Source organism: Uloborus diversus, chromosome 2 (genome assembly GCF_026930045.1).
Source record: "Uloborus diversus isolate 005 chromosome 2, Udiv.v.3.1, whole genome shotgun sequence".
Lineage (NCBI taxonomy): Eukaryota > Metazoa > Arthropoda > Arachnida > Araneae > Uloboridae > Uloborus > Uloborus diversus.
Window position 1 is genome coordinate 196,772,628 of NC_072732.1, and position 21,722 is coordinate 196,794,349.

General features: G+C 35.6%; 1 protein-coding gene across 2 annotated transcripts in view; it reads left to right on the top strand.

The window, feature by feature from the left end:
- The first annotated feature begins 1,063 nt into the window (after positions 1–1,063).
- Positions 1,064–21,722, top strand: part of LOC129217609 (pancreatic lipase-related protein 3-like) — a 51,413-nt gene continuing 30,754 nt past the window's right edge. For both annotated transcript variants that reach the window (XR_008580233.1, XM_054851938.1), the window contains exons 1-3: positions 1,064–1,213; positions 14,557–14,849; positions 21,494–21,643. Coding sequence is in view for 1 of the 2 variants with exons in the window: in XM_054851938.1 (XP_054707913.1) it covers positions 1,150–1,213; positions 14,557–14,849; positions 21,494–21,643 (507 nt within the window). In the remaining variant the exon portion in view is untranslated. The remainder of the gene's footprint in view (positions 1,214–14,556; positions 14,850–21,493; positions 21,644–21,722) is intronic.

The following is a 21,722-nucleotide window of genomic DNA, read 5'->3' on the forward strand; positions in this document are numbered from 1 at the left end:
ATCCGTTCTTTTGATTCTTTTTACGAGTGAGTTTGAAATCGGACAAGCGTTAGTTGATATATTCCTGCAAGCAAAAAGAGAGGATGACTGATTTTTAAGGAATCGTTTTCATATTTTTTCCTTTGTAATAAGGCTTACCCAATACTTTACTCACTGTTATTGTAGTATTTTTTTTATTCTTTGAGAAATGATGTACGATAAATTTTACTTGATTGGAACACTAAACAAAAAAAAGTTTTAAATGTGTCTGAAAACACTTTTTACAAATAACATTTTTTGATGATGTTTAGACATTTAAGGAACAAACGAAAAAAAAAAATTAGTTATAACTATGCTGCTAAAAATTTAAAATTGAATTTTTGATTGACATACGGACGTCACGAGAAAACTCGTTGTAATTAACTCGGGAATCGGCAAAATGGATTCTTGAGGTGTCTATACGTTCTTAGGCACGTGTGGTCGGGTTGAAAAAAAAAATCAATATTCATTCGGGGGCGAGCAAAATGGAAATTAAGGTCGATTTTTGAGTGAAAAGTTTTCGCGAATACAATACTTCCTTTTTTATAAAAGGAAGTAAAAATGCTATTGATTAACTATGATGGCCTATTGATTGAATTTTTCAAGAGCAAGGACTCGCTCTTAAAGTCCAAAACGAATTTTTTGCCGTTATCAGGGTCATTGTGAATCCTGCATGTTGTGTGTTCCTCTATGTATCTGAAAAGGTGCATGCCGCGTTCATTTCTCAAAGCAGACTAATGTGATTGTTCCTCGAAAAAAGTTCTGAAATTTATGGATAGATTAATGCTAAGAGGAAATAAAGAAATAGCATGATCAAATAAAAGAAATTTTGAATATATTTGAGTTCGTCTCATATCTTGGTTTCATAAGTTCTAATGCTTTCAAGGGAGTTATTCTTTCTCAATGATTTATTTGAATAAAGACCAGGTGAAAGCTTCCCAACTTTGAAAGCGCCTTTATTGTTATGTTAATCGTTAAGAAATATACTAAGAAAACAATTGAGCGTTGCTCGAACCATTGTAAATGTATATCATAAGCTTGGCGGATCGTTTATCTATATAACATGTTGATTAAAAACTATAATTACAATAATAGTTGAAAATATCGAAAGGAAAATCTTGACTTTGTAAAATGAATCTTACTAGTTTAGTATTTTTGTTCATTGTAATATTTCTCAAAACAAAAATATTGAAAGGTAAGTTTTTAGTATCTGAATCATTTTCTAGTTAATACCAAGTTATAGTTCTAATCATCGTCATACTAAGTAAATAATTAAGTGTTGTTCGAATTATTGCAGTTGCATGTCGTAAGATTGACGGATCGTTTATTCTAATCATATGTGTTTTTAACTAGTATTTATAGTTGGCAACATTAGAAAAAACTTTTAATTTTGGAAAAGGAGTCTGATTTTTTTATTTTTTTAATCGTAATATTTCGCAAATTAAAACAACTGAAAGGTGAGTTTTTTTCTACGAAATACTTTCAAGTTAAAACAAACTACTGTCATTATCATCATTAAGAGTTCAATTAGGAAAATAATTAAGAGTTATTAGAGCTATTGAAATTTTATATCTTAAGCTTGACGGTAAATTAGATGCTTTTGTTTATAATCAAACTAATTTGTAGTTGACCATAGCAAAATATAAGTCATGGTTTTACAAGATGAACCTTTTTAGTTTAATCTTTAACGTGAGCATCCATGGAAACGAAACCGCTGACTCCCTGGCCTAGAAGGTTCTTTAGATCGCCAAGTGAGCTGTCCCATTCTTAGTGAGTCACTTACTCGTTTCTGCAAAAACCAAATTCATGAATAATTATCGGCCATAAACAAAGCCACCTTGAACGGCAAACCTTGGGCCGAAATTCAATAGATGTGAAGGACTTACTGTAATGAACCTCGAGCGGAAGCTGTGGCCCTCTTTAGACTTTCTACGGGCCATGATTCTGAAAACCTTATAAAATAAACATTTAAAAGCAGGAATCCGATAATTGTTTACGTAGATCGGGACTGTTTCCGGGCCAAGGCAAACTGCTGACCCCGTGCTCATTTTTCCTTTTCTAAACCTGCGTGTGAGTTTAGAGAGAAAAAAAAAATACTTAACCCCATGTCAATTTAAGTCTAATGGAAGGGTAAAGGTTTTTAAATTTTTACTTACCAGTTTTGCCCTATGGCACGGAGCAAAAACATCCTGGAACAAGCGGACATTTGAAGCCAATTCGTTCATCTAGAGTCAAACTAAAATAGGAGACAGAATTGGATTAGTGAAAAATTTTCAATTTTCATGTCTGGACGGATTTATTTAGTTTGCATGTTTAGCTAAACAGCTTTTTTATTTCTTCTTTTTTTTCAAACATTCACTTTTCCCGATTAAATAAATTGATGTATCTCAAGAAAATACGCAAAAGTTCCCTTGCAGATTTCAATTACATATATAAACTTTGAGTATTAGTGATGATCGTACCCCCTACCCTGTAACAAACTGCCCTACCATGGGGTACTTTGTCACAGTGCTTAGGTACGTGTGAAGTCCTTAGGTAAAAACTATTTAATCCATACTTAGACATTTTTAAGATAGCTGATTATTTTATGTAACTTGCACAAAAGTACGCACCATTTATTTACATTTTTGTTATGGCTAAAATATCAACCGAAACCTGGTTGAAATTCGCAACTAAAAATTGTGATAAAATACCCCGCTCTCCCCTACATAAAGTTCCTCCCGTATCCGTTTACCTTGCCGTGGGGGGGGGGGGGGGGCTTGCGGTGTGGTGAGTTCGGGGCGAGTTCTTGGGAGTAGTAGTGAATTCCCAGTTGCTCAAACAGAATATCGGTGGGAAGGAACTTTTCTCCCTTCCTTCCCTCATCACACCTACCAAATTCGGACAAAAATCCCTAAGCCAAAGTGTGTCTGCCGTGCCGATGGCTGCGTGGTACCGGGGGTAGTCGTGCCTCAAACGGTTGACGTCAGGGATAGCAGGAGAACCCTGGTGTAAAAGCCTTACCCCTGTGCAGGGGCTAGACCCCATTTTCCTCTCAGTTCTCATGTTAATTTATGGATGATAACATAAATAACACCTCTCCTCCTTGTGAGGAGCATCAGAATGAACCGCTTACATCCGCTAAATTTTTTATTATTAAAAGAAATGAAAACCTTACATTTACTGCTAACAAAGCTCTGGTAAATCTCATCGGTGAGTTTCAAACTAAAAAAAAAAAAAACGTACTGGTGAATTATTAGTCGAAATTAAGCACCCTAAACAAGTTCAATCTCTCCTAGCTATCAAGCAATTAGGCTCATATCTTTGTACAGTTTCAGCACACTCAACGTGAAACTTTTCTCGGGGAATCATTTCGGAGCCAGACCTTCTATTTACACCAGAAGAGGAAATTTTAGAAGAAATGAAGGAACAACACGTAAGTGGAGTGAAGAGGATCACTATGAAACGCAATGGCGTAATGCAGAATATGAAACATGTCATTCTGATCTTTACTACGCCTATCCTTCCTTCACGTGTCAAAGCTGGTTATCTGTCATGCCCTGTTAGGCCATATATTCTTAACCCGCTAGGATGCTTTAAGTGCCAGCGCTTTGGGCATTCCAAGCTGTCATGTCGTGGTACAGAAGCTTGTGACAGATGTTTTGAGGTCGGCCATGACAGCAATGAATGCAAAAAGGAATTCAAATGTGTCAACTGCAAAGGAGACCATCCCTCTTACTCTAGAAAATGTCCAAAATGGCTCTCCGAAAAAGAAATACAGGTAATCAAAACCACTAACATATCATATCCAGATGCCAGAAAAATTGTTTAGTCTCGTACGCCTTCAGCCGGACTTTCATATGCTGCAGCAGTAGGAAACGTTTTCAATTCTACCAGCACACAAACAGATCCTCAAATTATTGCAATAAGCAGCACTAAATCAACTAACTCCCCTAAATCAAAAAATAAACAGCTAAATACTCATAAGCCTCCACAAAAAAAATAGTAACGAAATTAAAATACAAAGTACACAAATCCCGAGTACAAGTTACTCATCTACATTAACTTCGAACAAACCAACTGATCAAAAACAAAAGAAAGCTGTGGAGAAAAAGAAAATGATTCAAACTCGATTAAAATTGGGGGTAGCCTCTAAACTGAGACCCCCAAAATTTCATAATTTTAAAAAAGAGGACTTTTTACTTTCTAGCAAGAAAGTAAAATTGCCAAAGTTCCAAATTGAAAAATTCAAACAACCTCCTCTCCTAGAGGAAGGCGAGGATGTTAATTTTGAAGATCTTCCGCCATCCGACGATGAAGGGTGGACGGACCATCCTCCTTCTTGAGTTGCTTTCCCTTCTTCTGGCCGTTTCTCCTTCTTTTTCTCTTCATGACCCTGAGCATTCTTTCTTGGAATTGTCAGAGCTACTCGTACAATGTCACGGACATCAAAGATCTTGTCGAATAACACCAACCGGTCATATTCTGTTTGCAAGAAACATTTCTGTCCCCTGTTGATAGACCGAGATTGAAAGGTTTTGACATATACCGCAAGGACTGCTTGTCAGGTAAACGTCGTTGTAGAGGAGTGGCATTGCTAATCTCTAATGATTACGCATCTAGCCAGCTCAATATCAACACATCCCTGCAAGCAATAGCTGCGCGCGTTCCCCTTCACTCGCTGTTCACTGTTTGTTCTATATATATTCCACCTTCTTACGACTTGAGAAGCGTGGAGTTGCAGACACTGGTTGATCAACTTCCTCCCCCATTTGTCATCTTGGGTATTTTAATGGCCATACTCCTCTCTGGGGGAGTTCAGACTCCAACAGCAGAGGTTTAATTGAAAATTATATTGAAGACAATGACCTTTGCGTTCTTAATAGCGGTGAAAACACTTATTTTCATCTTCCTACCCAGACTTACCATGCCATCGATCTGGTAATATGCTCACCTTCTTTTCTGTTACGTTGGGATTTCCCGGTGGAGGGTGGTCTCTACACCAGTGGTCACTTTCCGATCAAGATAAACTCTACTCGACGCTGCGGCCGTCAGCATCATCAACAAGTCCGACTTCGCATTGATCGAGCTAATTGGGCAGCATTTACCCAGTTGGCAGAAATAACATCGGAAGACGTGACTAATATTGATATAGATGTAGCGGTAAGCCGAGTACCCGACATTATCTTGACGGCAGCGAACGTTGCTATTCCAAGAACCACTAAAGGTAGGATCAAATTTCCTAAACCTTGGTGGAACTTTGATTGTCAGGAGGCTCATAAGGCACAAAAAAATTAAAGCATGAAACACGTTTCGTCGTTATCCAACCAACACAAAATCTTGTCACACTTAAACGAGCTCGTGCTGAAGCTCAGAGGATTCGACGAAAAAGCCAGCGGGACTCGTGGCAGGCCTACACTGTTAAAAAAATTTCCTGAAAATAACGGATAAAGTACCGGCAGCAAAGTTGCCGTAAATATTACGTTTCCGTTACATTATTTTCCGTGACTTAACAGAAGTTCCATTTCTCATTTCTCCGTTTAGTTCTGTTCTTCCATTTATAAATTTTCCGTGATTTAACGAAAATTCCATTTCTCTTCTTTCCGTTGATCTATTTTTCCGTTTTTAAATTTTCCGTTCATCTATTTTTCCGTTTTTATATTTTCTGTGTCTTTACAGAACTTTCGGTTCTTGATTTTTCGTTGCGCTATTTTTTCGTTTCTCATTTTCACATATTTTACTGAAATTTCATTCTCGTTTTTCTATCCTATGTTTAAAATGATATATATAGAAAAATAGTTAACTATTCAAAAACTATTATTGTTTTAATTTGTATTTATTACTCATATATTTTAAGTGAAATTTTTACTTGATAACTTACCTTTCAAGGCGTCTATCTCGAAATTTGCACCTTCAGATGAATAAAAATAATCGAAAAGTACCAGCAAGGAAACTAGTGGATTTAAATATAACACCAATTTTTGATGCTGATACTGTTCGATATTTCCTTCCACATCTCCTCGTACACATTCTGGCGTGGCATGGAAAAGCATACATGAAAAATAGAATATTTTTATTTGCAGATTGAGTCAAATAAAATACCATCAAAAACCGGTTGACTTTATCATGGAATAATATACCTGATGGAGAGTACCGCATACCAATTTACTGTGTTTAAAAACAGAATCATTGACATATACGTGAAGAATTTTTTGCTTAGATGATGTATATCCCCCCCCCCTCGGTGCTTTCCGCATTTTTCACTCATTGGAATAGCAGCATAGATTTTTAGTGCATAAGCATTATACTTAAGCTAAACATATCAATCAGTTCGTTTTACCCGAAATGTTTTTACAAGAAACTTGCAATAATCTCAAATAAGTTGTTGGATGAGATCCTAAGGAAATAAATTAAATAATTTATATTTTTTATTATAAATGAAATCCCGAAAGGAGTAATGAATGTTTCCAGATTTCTAAGTAGTCAAGAAAACTTATTCTTGTCAAAATTGTAATTGTATTTTCAAAGATTAACAATCTACTATGCTTTTCGCAAGAAATATAACAGCAAGACATACTTTTATTTAGAGATTCAAAATGTTTACCTTCAATCTGTCAAAAAAAAAAAAAAAAAACTGAGTGATTTTTTTCTGTCTTGCTCGCACACCACGATAATCTCCGGTTGATACGAAATGTTGGCCATTGAACTTTTTAATGACTTTCAAGAATACAACGCGTTAGAGCAAAAACAGTAACTTTATAATACGTAGTTCTATAAATTCTAAATCAGCTACCATCGGAATTCTATCAAATGCACATTAACAAGAAAAATACATTTGTATATTAACATGTACAAAGATATTCAACAATACTTACATGTGACCAGCGGTGCTAAATTTAAGTGTCTCCATTGCATCTGGACACAAGTAATCCAATAGCCTTTATTTTAAATGGATAACACGAGATCCTAAAACTATTCTCACCGCTAGAACACACAATATGACTAACGAATAGAATTGTCGTCGACGACGACGAATAAACGTCGCACAGAGGGGCATTTGAGCCAAAAAGCTGGCCAAAAGTCGAAAATGCAAACTTCAATGAGTAGCATTGACCTTAAATTTCAGAAAAGGTAGATAAATTTGGCATCACGTGGAAGTGTTCCCTCTGCACTGAGACTAACCAGTCGAATTTACCAGCAGTCAGAATTAGCGCTTTCGAAATACGGCTGTCTTCGTTTGAGTCATTACAGTTTCTCGAAGTTACTTCATTGTACTATTTTCACGTCAAAAGTAACTCTAGTGAAGTAATTTACTATTCTCGAGGTTGAGCAAGGTTCGTGCGCTATTATTCATCAGTTTTTATTTATTTTAAACTACTATTTTTACATTAGTACGGTTCGTCAAACTTCACAAAAATTTAATCTGTTTTTTTTTTTTTTTGGAATTCCTAAAAAAGTGAAGGTTTTTAAACATGTTGTACTCATTTGTACTCATTGAAAATTATACCCCGTGATACTTCAGAATCTCTATTTTGATAATCTGAACTAAAAGTTTGCCCGAATTTGCCCGAAAAAATAATAACGCGATCAATAGAGTAGTTGTAATTTTTATTTATTTCTCTTTTTTCGGTTGTTTTTAGGTTCACAGGCTTCTGTTACATCTATGAGTCGAATACAACTGCATAAGATGTTAATTGGCAGTACAGAAAGGTCCTTTGATGGAAAGTTTAAAGAACTAATTAAAAATCTAGCTAAAATTACTAACTGCCCTTGCGAAAAATTGTCGGAAGTTAAAAACACCATTAACAGTTTTAAAATTGTTTACATGCGAAAATGGATGGCATGTAATAGAATGGAAAGCCGATTTCTAGAAAACAACCAAAATTGGTTAAAAGAAGGGGTTATGTAACCTACCTACTCAGTTCCGGGTCATTTACCATTAGGAAGACCCAGTAAGGATTTCGGAGAATCGAGTGAAAGAACGAAGCGTCGAAACACATCGGAACTAAGAAAAAATGTTGCTGTTGATGAATTAACGTATGCTGCTCAAATGAGTCATCGTGCCATAGGCAACACAGACGTGGCAAAAGTTATCCAAGACATAAATAAGTCTCCAATCAGAGCAACAAAGTTTCGAAAAGCAGTCACTGCTGGTTGCATTACTATCAAAAAACACTCGCCGGAAGAGGCTTTAGCAATATTTGTTGAAGCTAATTTGTCTAGGAGTCAGTATGAAGTCATACAGCAGGCTAACAAAGATTTTTATCCTTGTTATAAATATGTACAAAAAGCAAAGCGAGAATGTTATCCGAAAACGTTACAGTTGCAAGATTTAGTAGATCACACAGTCATAAGAGTGTGCATGTATTTAGAGCCAGTGTTCCAAGCATACAGTCATGAAGAAGCTGCAGATTTTGTGTTGATTTTTAAGTGGGGTTGTGACGGATCAAAGCAAAGCCAGTACAAACAAAAATTTGAAAATGAGGATGGCACTGATGCTCACATTTTCCTCAATTCTCTTGTGCCTCTTAGATTAATGTCTGGCAAAAATGTTATTTGGCAGTATCCTTGTCCATCGTCACCTAGATTTTGCAGACCTATTAGAATAAGGTTTATTAAAGAGAACAAAGACATCACAAACGAAGAGATTTGGTATATAGAAAATCAAGCAAAAAACTTAGTTCCAACAAATGTTAGTGAAACAATTAAAATAAAACATTTGTTACTGCCTACAATGGTGGACGGCAAAGTATGTAATGCGGTCACTGACACTGCATCTACTATGCGCTGCTATATATGCGGTAGCACGTCAAAAACCTTTAATGGCTTATCAGCAAAAAGCACAGAAGATCCAGAGACTTTTAAATTCGGGCTATCTATTCTACACGCTAGGATTCGGTTTTTCGAATTTTTATTACATTTATCATATAAGATAAAAGCAGGAGTATTCAAAGGTCGTATTACAAAGCAAAATGAAAAAGATCAAATTAAGGCAGCCAAAGTGATAATTCAAAAAGAATTCAAGAATAAAATGGGATTGCTGGTTGACGTACCTAAAGTTGGCTATGGAAACACGTCTCGTAGATTTTTTGGTGACGTGAATGAAGCAGCTGCCATTACAGGGATAGATTTAGAACTAATTCTCCGATTTAAAATAATATTGGAGGTGATATCTTCGGGTTTCGACATAAATGTGGAGCAATTTGGCATGTATACCATGGATACTGCGATGTATTATGTAAATTTGTATGCCTGGCAACCTATGTCACCAACAGTCCACAAGATACTAGTTCATGCTCCGAGTATTATATCGCATGCCTTGTTACCAATCGGTCAGTTGTCCGAAGAGGCCGCAGAAGCCAGAAACAAGCATTTTCGGCAGTACAGAGAAAAATTCACCAGAAAAATTTCCAGAAAGGATTGTAACGAAGACGTTTTAAATAGACTCTAGTTAACTTCTGATCCATATTTGAGTAGCGTTAGATCATCTAACATGAAGAGAAAAAGGCAAATGATATCGAAGAAACCCATAAAAATTTTAAAATCTTTTTGTTTTGAAGATAGTGATACTGATGACAAAAGTTTGTAGACTTTCATCGCCATCATTCCATGTACGTGTAAAACAGCAAAACTATAATTAATTTGCTCTGCTTTAATTTTTTGTACATTTCACTGTGTCGAATGTCTTTTTAACAGTTAGTAAATATGTACTTCAACACTGTTAAATTGTTTGGTTTCCTTTTACATATCTAAGCCAGTTAATAATCGGTATAACTTTTATGGGTTGCGTTTGAGCAAGCAAAATTAAGAGTATACATATAACTTGCCCGAGTTTATTATTAGCAACCATTTTTTAGTGAAAAACTAGCAGAATAATCATTATATTTGGAAAATTTGATTTATGGCCAGCTTTTTGGCTCAAATGCCCCACTGTGCGTCGTCTAACGAATAGAATTTCGAAGTATTGAGCAAAATAATACACCGCAATAATATTCTAATACTGACTCAGTAAAACCTACATCAAATCACCAAGGCGATCAAAACACATCTGAATGTCTGAAAATGGCGCAAACATTTTTCCAAACTTACAAAGCCCAAAGGCGTAAAAACAGTTTCGACATAGTACTAGTTTCCAGACATGAAATAGCAAGCTATCTGTTTTGACTACGGCATCTGAGTTGTTATTCTAAATAAGCTTTTAATTAACAACATGTAACAGTGCGATTTAATAAGCACTATCAAAAAGCGATGTTTATCATAACTTGAAGGCTAATCAGAATACTAACAAAGTACAGCACAGCGGCAACCCTAGAAATGGAAAAATTCTGTTTTCATCCCTTCCTTTCGTGATATTTCTGTTGTTGGAAGGAAAAAATGCGTTTTGAAGCATTACGGAAATATTCTGTTAAAATCAGTCAGAAAACTACCTGAACTTTCAGGTTTTTTTTTAACAGTGTATGTCAGCAGAATCACGACTTTCACCCCTTCCAAGACAGTAGGGTGTAAAAAAAAATCGCTGGAAACTACAATATATCGTGAGCTTCTATTTTAGAGAAAAAGGGCCTAATTTTATCCGATCACAAAAAGGTGGCTGACTGCATGGGAACTTATTTAGCAGAAGTCTTCAGTGCAGATAACTATTTCTCAAAATTTTTAACCATCAAATCACGCAAGGAAGAAAGAGTTTTAGATTTTAATTCAAACATTTTTAATTAATACAACACAAAATTCACCCTTCAAGAACTAAATACTGCGTTACAAAAATCAAAAAACACATCACCAGGTCCAGATGAAATTCACAATAGTATGTTAAAATATCTAAGCAGATTCTTAACATCTTAACTTAAAACATCTAAGCAGCTCTTTTTTAGAAAATATTCTGCATCTGTTCAATAGAATTTATTCGGAACACAGATTCCCGAAATCCTGGAGTCAAGCAACAGTAATTCTTATCCTTAAGCCCAATAAACCATCTGAAAAGCAGGAGAGCTATAGACCTATTGCTCTCACTAGCTGCCTGTGTAAAGTAATGGAGCGGAAGGTCAACTCCAAGATGATATACATTGTGGAGTCGCACCATCTGCTCTCTTCATATCAAAGTGGATTCAGGCGTGGCAGATGTACAGTCGACAACCAGCTGCTTCTAGAAACTTCAATAAGAGAAGCATTCCTTAAACGAAAACATCTTGTGAGCGTATGTTTTGACATCGAAAAATCATATGACCGTATATGGGATCCTCAAAACCCTGCACGTTATGGATTAGGAGGTAATCTACCCATCTTTCTCTCTAATTTTCTAAGAGATCGAACTTTTCGCGTACGTGTCAAGTCTGTTCTGTCAGATGCAATTATTCAAGAAGAATGAGTTCCCCAGGGAAGTGTACTAAGCGTAACTCTTTTTGTAATTTCAATTACCAGCTTAATCGAACAACTGCCTCCCGCTGTCAAAGATACCATGTTTGTTGATGACTTTCAAATTTCTTTCTCTTCATCGAACATAAGTATGATTGAAAGACAACTTCAAATCGCTATTAATAAAGTAACACAATGGGCAGAGGAAAATGGCTTTAATTTCTCTGTTCAAAAAACTTTCTGTATCCACTTCTGCCGTAAAATAGGTCTTCATCCTGATCCAACACTTCTTCTTAACAATCAACCAATAGCTGTAAAAGATCAAGGAAAATTCCTTGGTCTTACATTTGATAACAAACTCAAATTTATACAGCATATACAAGAGTTAAGAAAGAAATGTTTACTGAAATTAAACATCCTTAAAGTCTTATCGAACACTTCATGGGGTTCTGGTACAGAGTCTCTCTTAAGAATCTACAGGGCTCTAATACGCTCAAAACTTGATTATGGATGCCAAATTTATGGCTCCATGGCAAAAAACTATCTGAAAATTCTGGATCTAATCCATAATCAGGCACTGCGCATCTGCGCAGGAGATTTCCGAACCTCACCTATCAACAATTTTCATATACTTGCTCATGAAAAATCTTTAAACAATAGACGCCTCAAACTTTTCTTGAACTTCTACTTCAAAACAAAACCTTATACTGATCACCCGTTACACCTTCATATTTTTAATCCATCAAATGATATCTTACTTCTTCATCGTCCTTCTGCAACCTCAACATTCGGGATCCGAATGCGTCGGGTGCTCTCAGATTTGCAATTGTCAGATTTTAATACTCTCAATACAATAGAACTAATTGAACCATGGTGTGAAGTAATTCCATCTGCCATCAACGACATCGCTAAATTCACTAAAGAGACTACATCCAATACAGCTTACCAACAAATATTTTATGATACAAAATGCAAATATTCTGATTATCATGACATTTTCACTGACGGATCAAAAGCAAACGATCACGGCTGCTTTGCTACAATAATAAATGGTCAAGTTACCGCTGAACAATCTCACCCATCTAGCTCGGTTTTTACATCAGAAATAAAAGCCATATTGGTATCGCTACAATCAATATCCCAATCCGCCCACAAAAAGGGGGTGATATACACTGACTCAAAGAGTTCAGTGGAAGCAATCACCCACTGCAACAATAATAAGACCCCATAGTCATTCAGTCTTATCATTTATACAAAAATCGTATAGAAAATAATTTTTATATACTCCTTTGTTGGATCCCTGGTCACGTATAGGCATTGCCGGCAATGAAGCCGCCGATTCAGCTGCCAAAGCCGCAAATATCCTAGTTGATGATAGTGTTCCTTTTGATGACATTAAAAACGCAATATCTGAATGTCTTAACACGCATTGGTCGCATTGGTAGCAGACCTGGAATCTCGAAACTCAAAATAAATTGCATTCAATCCAGTTGTCGACTAAAGGTTTCAAATCATTACAACTTACATGAGAGAACAAAGTTTATTAACTCTTCTTCGCATCCGTTATACCAGGTTCATCCATAAATACCTCTTATGCCGTGAACCAGCTCCAACTTGTATTAAATGTAACGTCAACGAGTGTTGCATACTTTATGCAACTGCCCAAATTTTAACCAAATACGTTTTAAATATTTTAATAATTTTAATCCATCTCTGAAGGAGTTGCTGGAGGACCCACCCCATCGCAATTTGTACTCCTTCCTCCAGGAGATTAGCTTTTCCTTTTTAATTTAGTTTTTGTGTCGTCAAAATGTAATTTTGTCCCTTTCCTTGTTATTCAAGGTTTTTTGTCAGCATATTGTTTCATACGTTTTTAAAAGTGTTTAATGTTTACATGTTTTTTATTAATTATTTTAAACTACTGATGTTTATACCTTTCTCCCAAAAACATGTTTTATTTTATTATATTCTGACCTGATATTTCTGCATACATTTTAAATTAAAAACTCGTTTGCCGCAGTATAGCCCTCAAGGGCTCTTGCGCTATTAAAAATAAGCAAACCAACCAACCAACCTACATAAAGTTTAGCAATTTAAAATTACGTGTATACAGGAAACCCTTTCCGCTTAACTGTATTTCCATTAGGGTTTCCAATCCCGATATTCTAATCCCGAATCCTACCGGATTCCGCAGGATATTTAGCAGGATTGATCCCAAAGGATTTTGTTTCAATCTCGCAGGATTCCCAATCCCGCAAAAAAATTTCTATTCAAGCGTTTTCCGGCTTTTGCTGCTCATAAAGCGAATATTTTCACAAGCATCATTTGAAGTTGTAATCTTCTTCGTCTGTAGAAGAGAAATCTGCAAGAAGAGCAAGAAAAACTGTGTATCTTTTTTTTTTTTTTTTTTTGAGAATTAATCGGTATTCTCATTCGAGGTTTCAGTTTTCATACTTTCAGCAATTGAGAAAATGAATAAAACTTATTAGCATTTCGAAAACCATCACTAACATTTAAAATCCAGTAAATTACGCATTAGAAAAAATGTGAAGTTACAAAAGTGTGAAGTTAAAAAATGTCACGAATCAAATTCATTGATACAATGACCAACGTTAATGAAGACATAAGGAGTTATTATCAAAGCAAATTAAATTGTATACAGCAAAACACATATCCAACAGGCATCTTGTTGTCTGAAATTTGCAATTCTTGAGAAAAAAATCCGTCAAAAGAAAATTAAAGTATAGGTGATGAGGTTAATGCAGATCTCTTTCTAAACGTCCACAATTATTTAATTTTAGTAAAACCAATTGCAGCGGAGCCACAGCACGTTTTTTCATCAAGTGCATTATTTTTAGAGCAAAAATCCTTTACCACCGCATACGAGCGGCACACTTTTGCTTACCGTACGATAATTGCTAATTAGGATCTGATTTTGTAGTGCTTTACAATTGCTGTACGGAACTCAAGAAGACTATTAGTTCAAGTCACAAAAGCAGTCCTTCCTAAAAAGCACAATTTTTTCTATTTGACGTAAAAAAAATAATTTTTTAGAAGAATCAAGTCAATCCCGCAGGATACCGGGATCCCGCGGGTATTTCTCCTTGAAAACCCGCGGAACTGAATTCGGAACGGAATTGGAAACCCTAAATTCCATGCACATTTTCCAACTTAAACACTAACTTCTATCGTTTTTTTTTTTCATAGGTGAAGATCCTTTTGAGGCGTTTTTTATTCGTTTCCAGTGTTATGGAGACTCGCAACCTGGCTGCACAAAGGACTTTATTGACGAGCATCCGGAATTTTCACTCTCCAATAATGGAATTACCAGAGCAGACACTTTTTTCTACCTATTCACTCCAGAAAACCCAGAACAACCCGAGCTGTGGCATAAATGCGCTGAACTTATACCTCCTGCTACGAAGTTTAATCCGAAGTGCCGAACAGAAATTGTCATACCTGGGTGGCTTTGTGGCGCTTGCAACATGGCTATTTTCAGGGCAAGTATATGTTTTTGAGTTATTTTGTTCAAAAGAGTCTTTGAACGTAATGCAAGTACTTTTATGGTAGTCGTATATGAATACATTTATTAAGCAGTTTTCAGTACGCTATAATCACCTATTTAAAAAAGACACCATATCTCAGCAGGTTTTTTAATGATATATCATATCATATCACACTCCAAGGTCCCCCGTTCATACCACTATTTCTGGTTTAAACGGTTAGTTGGGGCTCTGAAGACAGTTCTGTTTTATTTTATCTAGACAAGAAAACGAGTAATAGCTGGTCCAGCACTTCCAGAAGGATTGATTCACTTGGAGGAATTTGTGACAAGGACATATTTAACGTGCTGCAGTCACCATTAACAAACACGTTAACCATTCAAATACGAGTCCGATGCCTTATTCATCAGGCTACCACGGCATTTTAAATGATATAAGGTGGCGTAGTTGCTGTAGATAGTTTTATTGTTTCAGTTGCACTGAAAATATAGAGCACTCTGACCAGTTCAAAAGGTTGTCTTCAAAACTGAAGAGCTTAATTTTAATCATAATACATATTTTTGCATAACGTTTCTTTTTTCCAGATGCAGCTTGCATTCATTTGAAGATTCGTATGAAAAATACTGCTTACTAAAGCTCATTAATCCTCTTTCTCTTGATACAATTTGTCCGGTCAGTATTTTTCACATAAATAAAACCAATATATCCTAGGTATTTTTCTCAATTCAAAATAGTGTCCCTTTCATTACCACCAGTAAAATAGCAAAGTAAATTACTTACATGAAGCAGAGACACCCAACTAGAGGAGGGGGGGGGGGGGGTAATGGCACAGGCTGCGACATTGAAAATTTTTTTGGGGAAAGGGGGTTGTTTTTTCTTTTTTTTTTCAGGGGCTTTCACTCTTGGGGGTCAGTGGTATGCAGGAGGTGCGCCATTGCTTTTAAAAGGATAGGCACCCCTATACGAAATAAAGGCATTTGGAGAGTTAAATATGGATGGCTTTAACGGTTCGTTCAAGATGTTAAAAACGTTAACAAAATCATCCTTACTAATAATAAAGCTCAAAGTCTCTCTGTCTGGATGTCTGTAGGATGTCTGGATCTCTGTGACACGCATAGCGCGTCAAATGCCGCAAGTCCTGTCTACTGGTCAGAGGAGTCTGAGTGCGACGGGAAGGTCCCGGGTTCTATTCGCGGTTTGAGCATGGATGTATTTTCTCTCTCCTGTCCTTGTCCCTTCTTTGTGTTATTGTGTTGTGAATGGTTGCCTACCCTATAAACGGGTCCTTATGGCATGTGTGTACTGTGGAAGTCGGACTTCACACCAAATTACGGTACAGTTGGAAAAGTGAAGCAGCGCACCCTAAATTGCCAGCCTAACTGGCACACGACAACAATAGCATCCATTCAAATTTATAGGTGAGGTTGAATGGGAAAAATTCACTTCTATAGTATACTTTAGTTATTGTTCAGACGGTTAGTTTTCTTTCAAGTTCTTGAATTTGTCTTATATTTCAAAATATGTATCAGCATCATACCGAGAGCTTGAAATCTGACCAGTAGAAATGAATCGCAAAAATAAAAGAAAATATATATTATCCATTTACTACTTTATTTTATATACAGATTCAGTTGCCGCCGTGTTAATAAATATTTTTGAATTTGACAATTCTTTGCAGTTTTATAATGCGTATATTAATAATTAATTAAAATAATTGTGTAGAAAATATGCCAAAATCCTCTTTCAATTTTATCATTACTAATCATATACATTAGTAATGAACAAAATTTGCAAGGATGAAACTGCATTTAAATAGGTTTTATGAAGGTTTTATTAGCCGTCCTGTAAATAGGACGATGGTAAAATCCCCTGCTATGCGCGCTCCATACAAAAGTAGCTGAGGAGTGGAGAACTTGATTGCTCTCTTTCAAAACTCAATACTATGAAGCTTTCTCAAAACAAGAGTTGAAAGAGCAGGTTTTTGGGGGGTCGTAGGGAGTTTTTTGTTGACTAATTTATCATCCACACTCAATACGTTGTGATGCTACCTTCCGGATTGAGTAAAAATATTTGCTGTTCAAAATATGAACGCTGATCTCAGAAGCAAATAAATTAAAGAAAGAGTACATGTGACATATTGAATAAGAAATTATTATCAACTGAACTAGCTATAGATAGAATATGTAATGTCATAGGTGGATGAACCCATGAGAGTGACCTTGACTTGAAAATATTGCCATCTGATCCAAATATAGTCACTGATGATGAAGAAATTCATAAAAGTAATTCTAGCATTCTGTATAGTTATGCTGATTTTGACGAAAAACTTCTAGACTCCTTGAGCAATAAACATTTCAAAAGGAATCATCACTGATGAAGAAATTAATATACCAAAATAAAAACGGCCTAAGTGTGTACCCGAAGTTTGCATAACTTTATGAAACACTTTAAAATGAAAATTCTCAGAAGATATTGTTGGACATAATTTCAGAAAAACACTCGTGGAACTTTTCGAGAGTGTGGTCGAAAATATGATGAAAGCAGCAAAGGAAAGTAATAAGTAACCCTCGCCTAAGAATAACAACGATTTTTGTTTGCAAACATCAAAATTGAAACACTTTTTGGGCATAATGTTATGTAGCGGATATTATATAATACCCAGTGAAATGGGGAAGATGCTCCCGATAAAGGAACAACTTTTGTTCGTCAAACTATGTCATGAAAAGAGTTATTTCACATCAAGCTATTTTTACAATTTGATAATACTGATTTAGATAGCTACTGTAAAGTTCGCCTAATTTAAATTTTTTTTAATGAAGCTTTTCAAAAAATTGGTGTGTTTTCTGAGCATTCAACCATTGTTGAAATAATTGCCCTTTATTTTGAAAAATAGAGATGAAAAATTTACATAAATGGGAAGCTCATGAAGTTTGATAGTAAACTCTCAATTGTCAACTCTTTTGGTGGTTACCAATTTCTATTTTATACTACAGGGTCCATTATGAAAGTAATGAGCATAATGTTATTGTGACACGACGATAGATGGCATAATGGTAAAACCGGATGGGAAATGTTGTGGGGGATATGCCCTTTCAATACATCCAATCGTCAGTTGAGTTCGAGCAGTGTGAGCGGAGATACGTGCCTCCGCTTGAAGTGCGTTTTCAACTTTTGTAACATAACCCGATGGAGCGTTCGCTTGAACAACGATACTCCGTAAAGTTTTGCAAGAGGCTCGGAAAAAACGCAACCCAAACATTCCAGATGCTGCAAGAAGCCTTCAAGGATGACTGTATTTCAAGATCACAGTCTGAGAAGTGGCACAAGGCGTTCAAAGAGGATCAGGAGCTTCCTGGTCCGGAGGATCACCCAGGTGATCCCTCACCCCCTCACAGTCCCGACTTAGCTCCATGTGACTTCTTTTTGTTTCCACGACCTAAGAGAGAGAAAAAAAGGAAAACATTGGGAAACCGTGGAAAACATCCAACACAATGTTAGAACGTTCCTGTGAAGCATTCCCATCGAGGAGTTTCAGGGTGCCTTTCAGGGGTGGCAAACACGTCTCCGCAAGTGTATTGATGCAGGAGGAATGTGTTTTGAAGAATATTTAACATTTGTACAAATTACGATCAATAAATATATTTTACCAGTAAATGCTCATTACTTTCATAATGGACCCTGTATATCAAGGAGTACAGAAGAAAAAGATGTCCGATTCCGAAAATTGTTTCGATTGTCATAACAGAGCTAAAAAGATGAAAAATGAAAAGAATTACACGCAGGTAACACAGTTAGTAAATAATACAGTTGTTGATAATTTGCTGTCCATTATTAAAACTTCAGCAGGGCACAAAACATACATTTTTTTGTCTTATAATATTTTTGTCCATCTCAAAAACAAACAACTATTTGAAACGGAAACAGTAAGGGAAATTGGAATGAGAAAATGTCCCTCAGAACCATCCAAAATCTTGAAAATTATGGGATTTGAACATCCGACAGGAAATTTCACATGAAGCACAAGATCGTTGAAATGATGGCAAAGAAGTATCACTCATCAGCAACTTCGAAGATACAAAGTTTTTCTTAAAAAAAAAGAAAGAAAGGAAAAGAAAAAAAAAACACACACAGAATAATGAAGAATTGAAACAAAAAGGAAAAATATTTCATTTAGTACTAGTGTAAAAATGGTATGGACTCATATGAAAATCATATAGAAATATTATGCATCCATATGTAATACAAAATGGTAACGACCGGCCATAATTTCGAAATGCCTTTGAAGCAGTACTGGATGCTGCTTGGAAAATATTGAAACTGTTTGCTTCAGAAGAAACCTTAACATGTATTGAAGCCTGTAGAAAAGTTACTATTGTTTACATGGGTTTGTGTGTACGTCTAAACATTGCTGAAAAGCAACTGTCTGTTCATCAAAACAAGACTCGAACCATACAGAAGAGCCTTTTGAAGCTGCAGACTGAAAACGTTTTAGTAAAAACTTCGAACTGAAAACAACACAATAAGTTGAAGCATTGTACTAAGAAAAACAGTGGCAGTTCATGAAAAATATTATTTAGGACTTCGCGTAGAGTGTTTTCTTCCATTTCACACGCACCAGAAAGCTTGAGTGAAAAACCAAGTATACAGTAGTTGATGGTACCATTGTCCTATATATAGGACAGCTTGTAAAATGGAACCGAATACGTATTTGGTAATGTTTAAAATTTTAAATGTATTCCTGAGGTCTCCTTAGTCTGTAATAGTAATTTTTATGAAAAATATTAAGTTTTTCATAATGTGGTAAAATATGGGTTAAAAAGTAAAATTGTCAATACGCAACTATAATAATGATTATTTTAAATTTAAATTCAATACTTTAAAATTAAAAGTTTACTTTCAGCAAACAGTGTTAGATTCAACTTCAAAAAACTTTTTTTTTTTGCATACTTCGTATGTTCTTATGGCTCCTTTCATCTAAAGAATAGTTCAGGTTACTGATGTTGGTAAATGCTCACGATGCCAGTCACATTTTCCTGCTGGGACATGAACTAATAAAATAAAACAGTATGTCAGCATGTACGGGTAATTACCAAAATAATGGAAACACTCTAAACAAATGTGTTGGGAATCGCTACTCTGCCATAAATGTTCTGTTGATAAAGGTGCCTTCTGACTCTAATCACTCACACTGGTGAATCCAGATGGTGATTGAGTTCTTTGGTCATTTTTGCTGATATTGTTTGCTTTTTAGACATTACAATCCTCTTCAATACCGTCGGTTTCTTTTACTAAGCTTCTCTTTCCGTCCACTATTTTGCTTTGCCGAGCTTGTCTTACCGCGTTGCGTGTATGCTGTCATGACTTTAGATACTTAACCTCTAGAAACATCTAAAAGTTGAGATGTTTCAGTTACACTTGCTTCAGCTAGAGGCGCTCCAACAATTTGGCCTCTTTTAAAATTTGAAAGGTCCGATATTTCACGATCTTGAAAAAAAAATCCAAGACGTCCAGAACTTCAGTTCATTCACCATATACTACCAGAATATGTACATTGCTATTTATAAAAAGAACAGATATCTATTTTCATTCTTTATTACGTACGAAGCACAATCCAACATGTCACTTTTATTCACAGGTGTTTCCAATATTTTGATAACTACCTGTAAATGCTTCTTTTCAATGTTTGCCGCTGTTATTTATTTCTTCTTGTTCGATTACTATTACAAATTTCCTCCTACATCTTTATCCCTTTTTCTCTAACTCTCTCAGTTTGTCTTTTCATAATTTTTTGTTAATCTGGTATTGTTTACTAGTTGAAATAACTGCAAAATCTGCTCTGAAATGTACTTTCAATTGCTGGACTTGACTATTTTCTTTCTGTTTTACACATTATTTTGTAATGTCACTAAAGAACGACTTAATCATTTTTACTTCCTTTTACAAAAAAGGAAGTATTGTATTCGCGAAAAAATTTTCACACACAAATTGACCTTAATTTCCATTTTGCTCACCCCCGAATCAATGTTGAGTTTTTTTTTTTTTTTTTTTTTTCTACTCGAACACACGTGCTTAGATACCTAAGAACGTATAGACGCCCGAAATATCCATTTTGACGATTCCCAAGTTAATTTCAACGAGTTTTCTTGTGACATCTGTATGTACGTATGTATGTGTGTATGTGCGTGTGTATCTCGCGTAACTCAAGAACAGTATGTCCTAGAAAGTTGAAATTTGGTACGTAGACTCCTAGTGGTGTCTAGTTGTGCACCTTCCCTTTTGGTTGCATTCGGGTGTTTCTAAAGGGATCTTTTGCCCCTTTTTGGGGGGAAATCATTGCTAATTTCGATGTAAACTCTTGTAATTTGGCGGACACTTGACGATATATCGCCGGTATTTTGGACGCCAAGTTTTGTCGCCAACTTTGCGACAAAATTTGGTCTTTTTTTAAAAAATCTGGTTTTAATTTGACCAATGTTGGTGATATTTAAGGAGTAAACTATTGAATCACATTAAAACTGACAATAATGAGAAAATGACATTAAATTGGAGTAAAATGAAGTCATGCGGTGCACACATCAGCTCGTTTTATTTTATGCATTTTGTTTTCAAGTGTACCAAATGATTTTAATTTGCTTTTGCAGGAAATAAAGGATGAAATATTGAAAAGGAGTGAATGTTCCAACGTGTTTGTGATTGATTATATGTGGGGAAATTCACTTGATTACACAGAAACCCATGAAAATTTGTTAATTCTTTCTGATCAAATAGCCTATCTTGTTAGAAAACTAAAGGTACGTGTGTCTTAAAAGTATGGTTTTTCTTTCTTATGCTTGCAGATGTCATATTCTATTATTTACTGATTCCTTATCC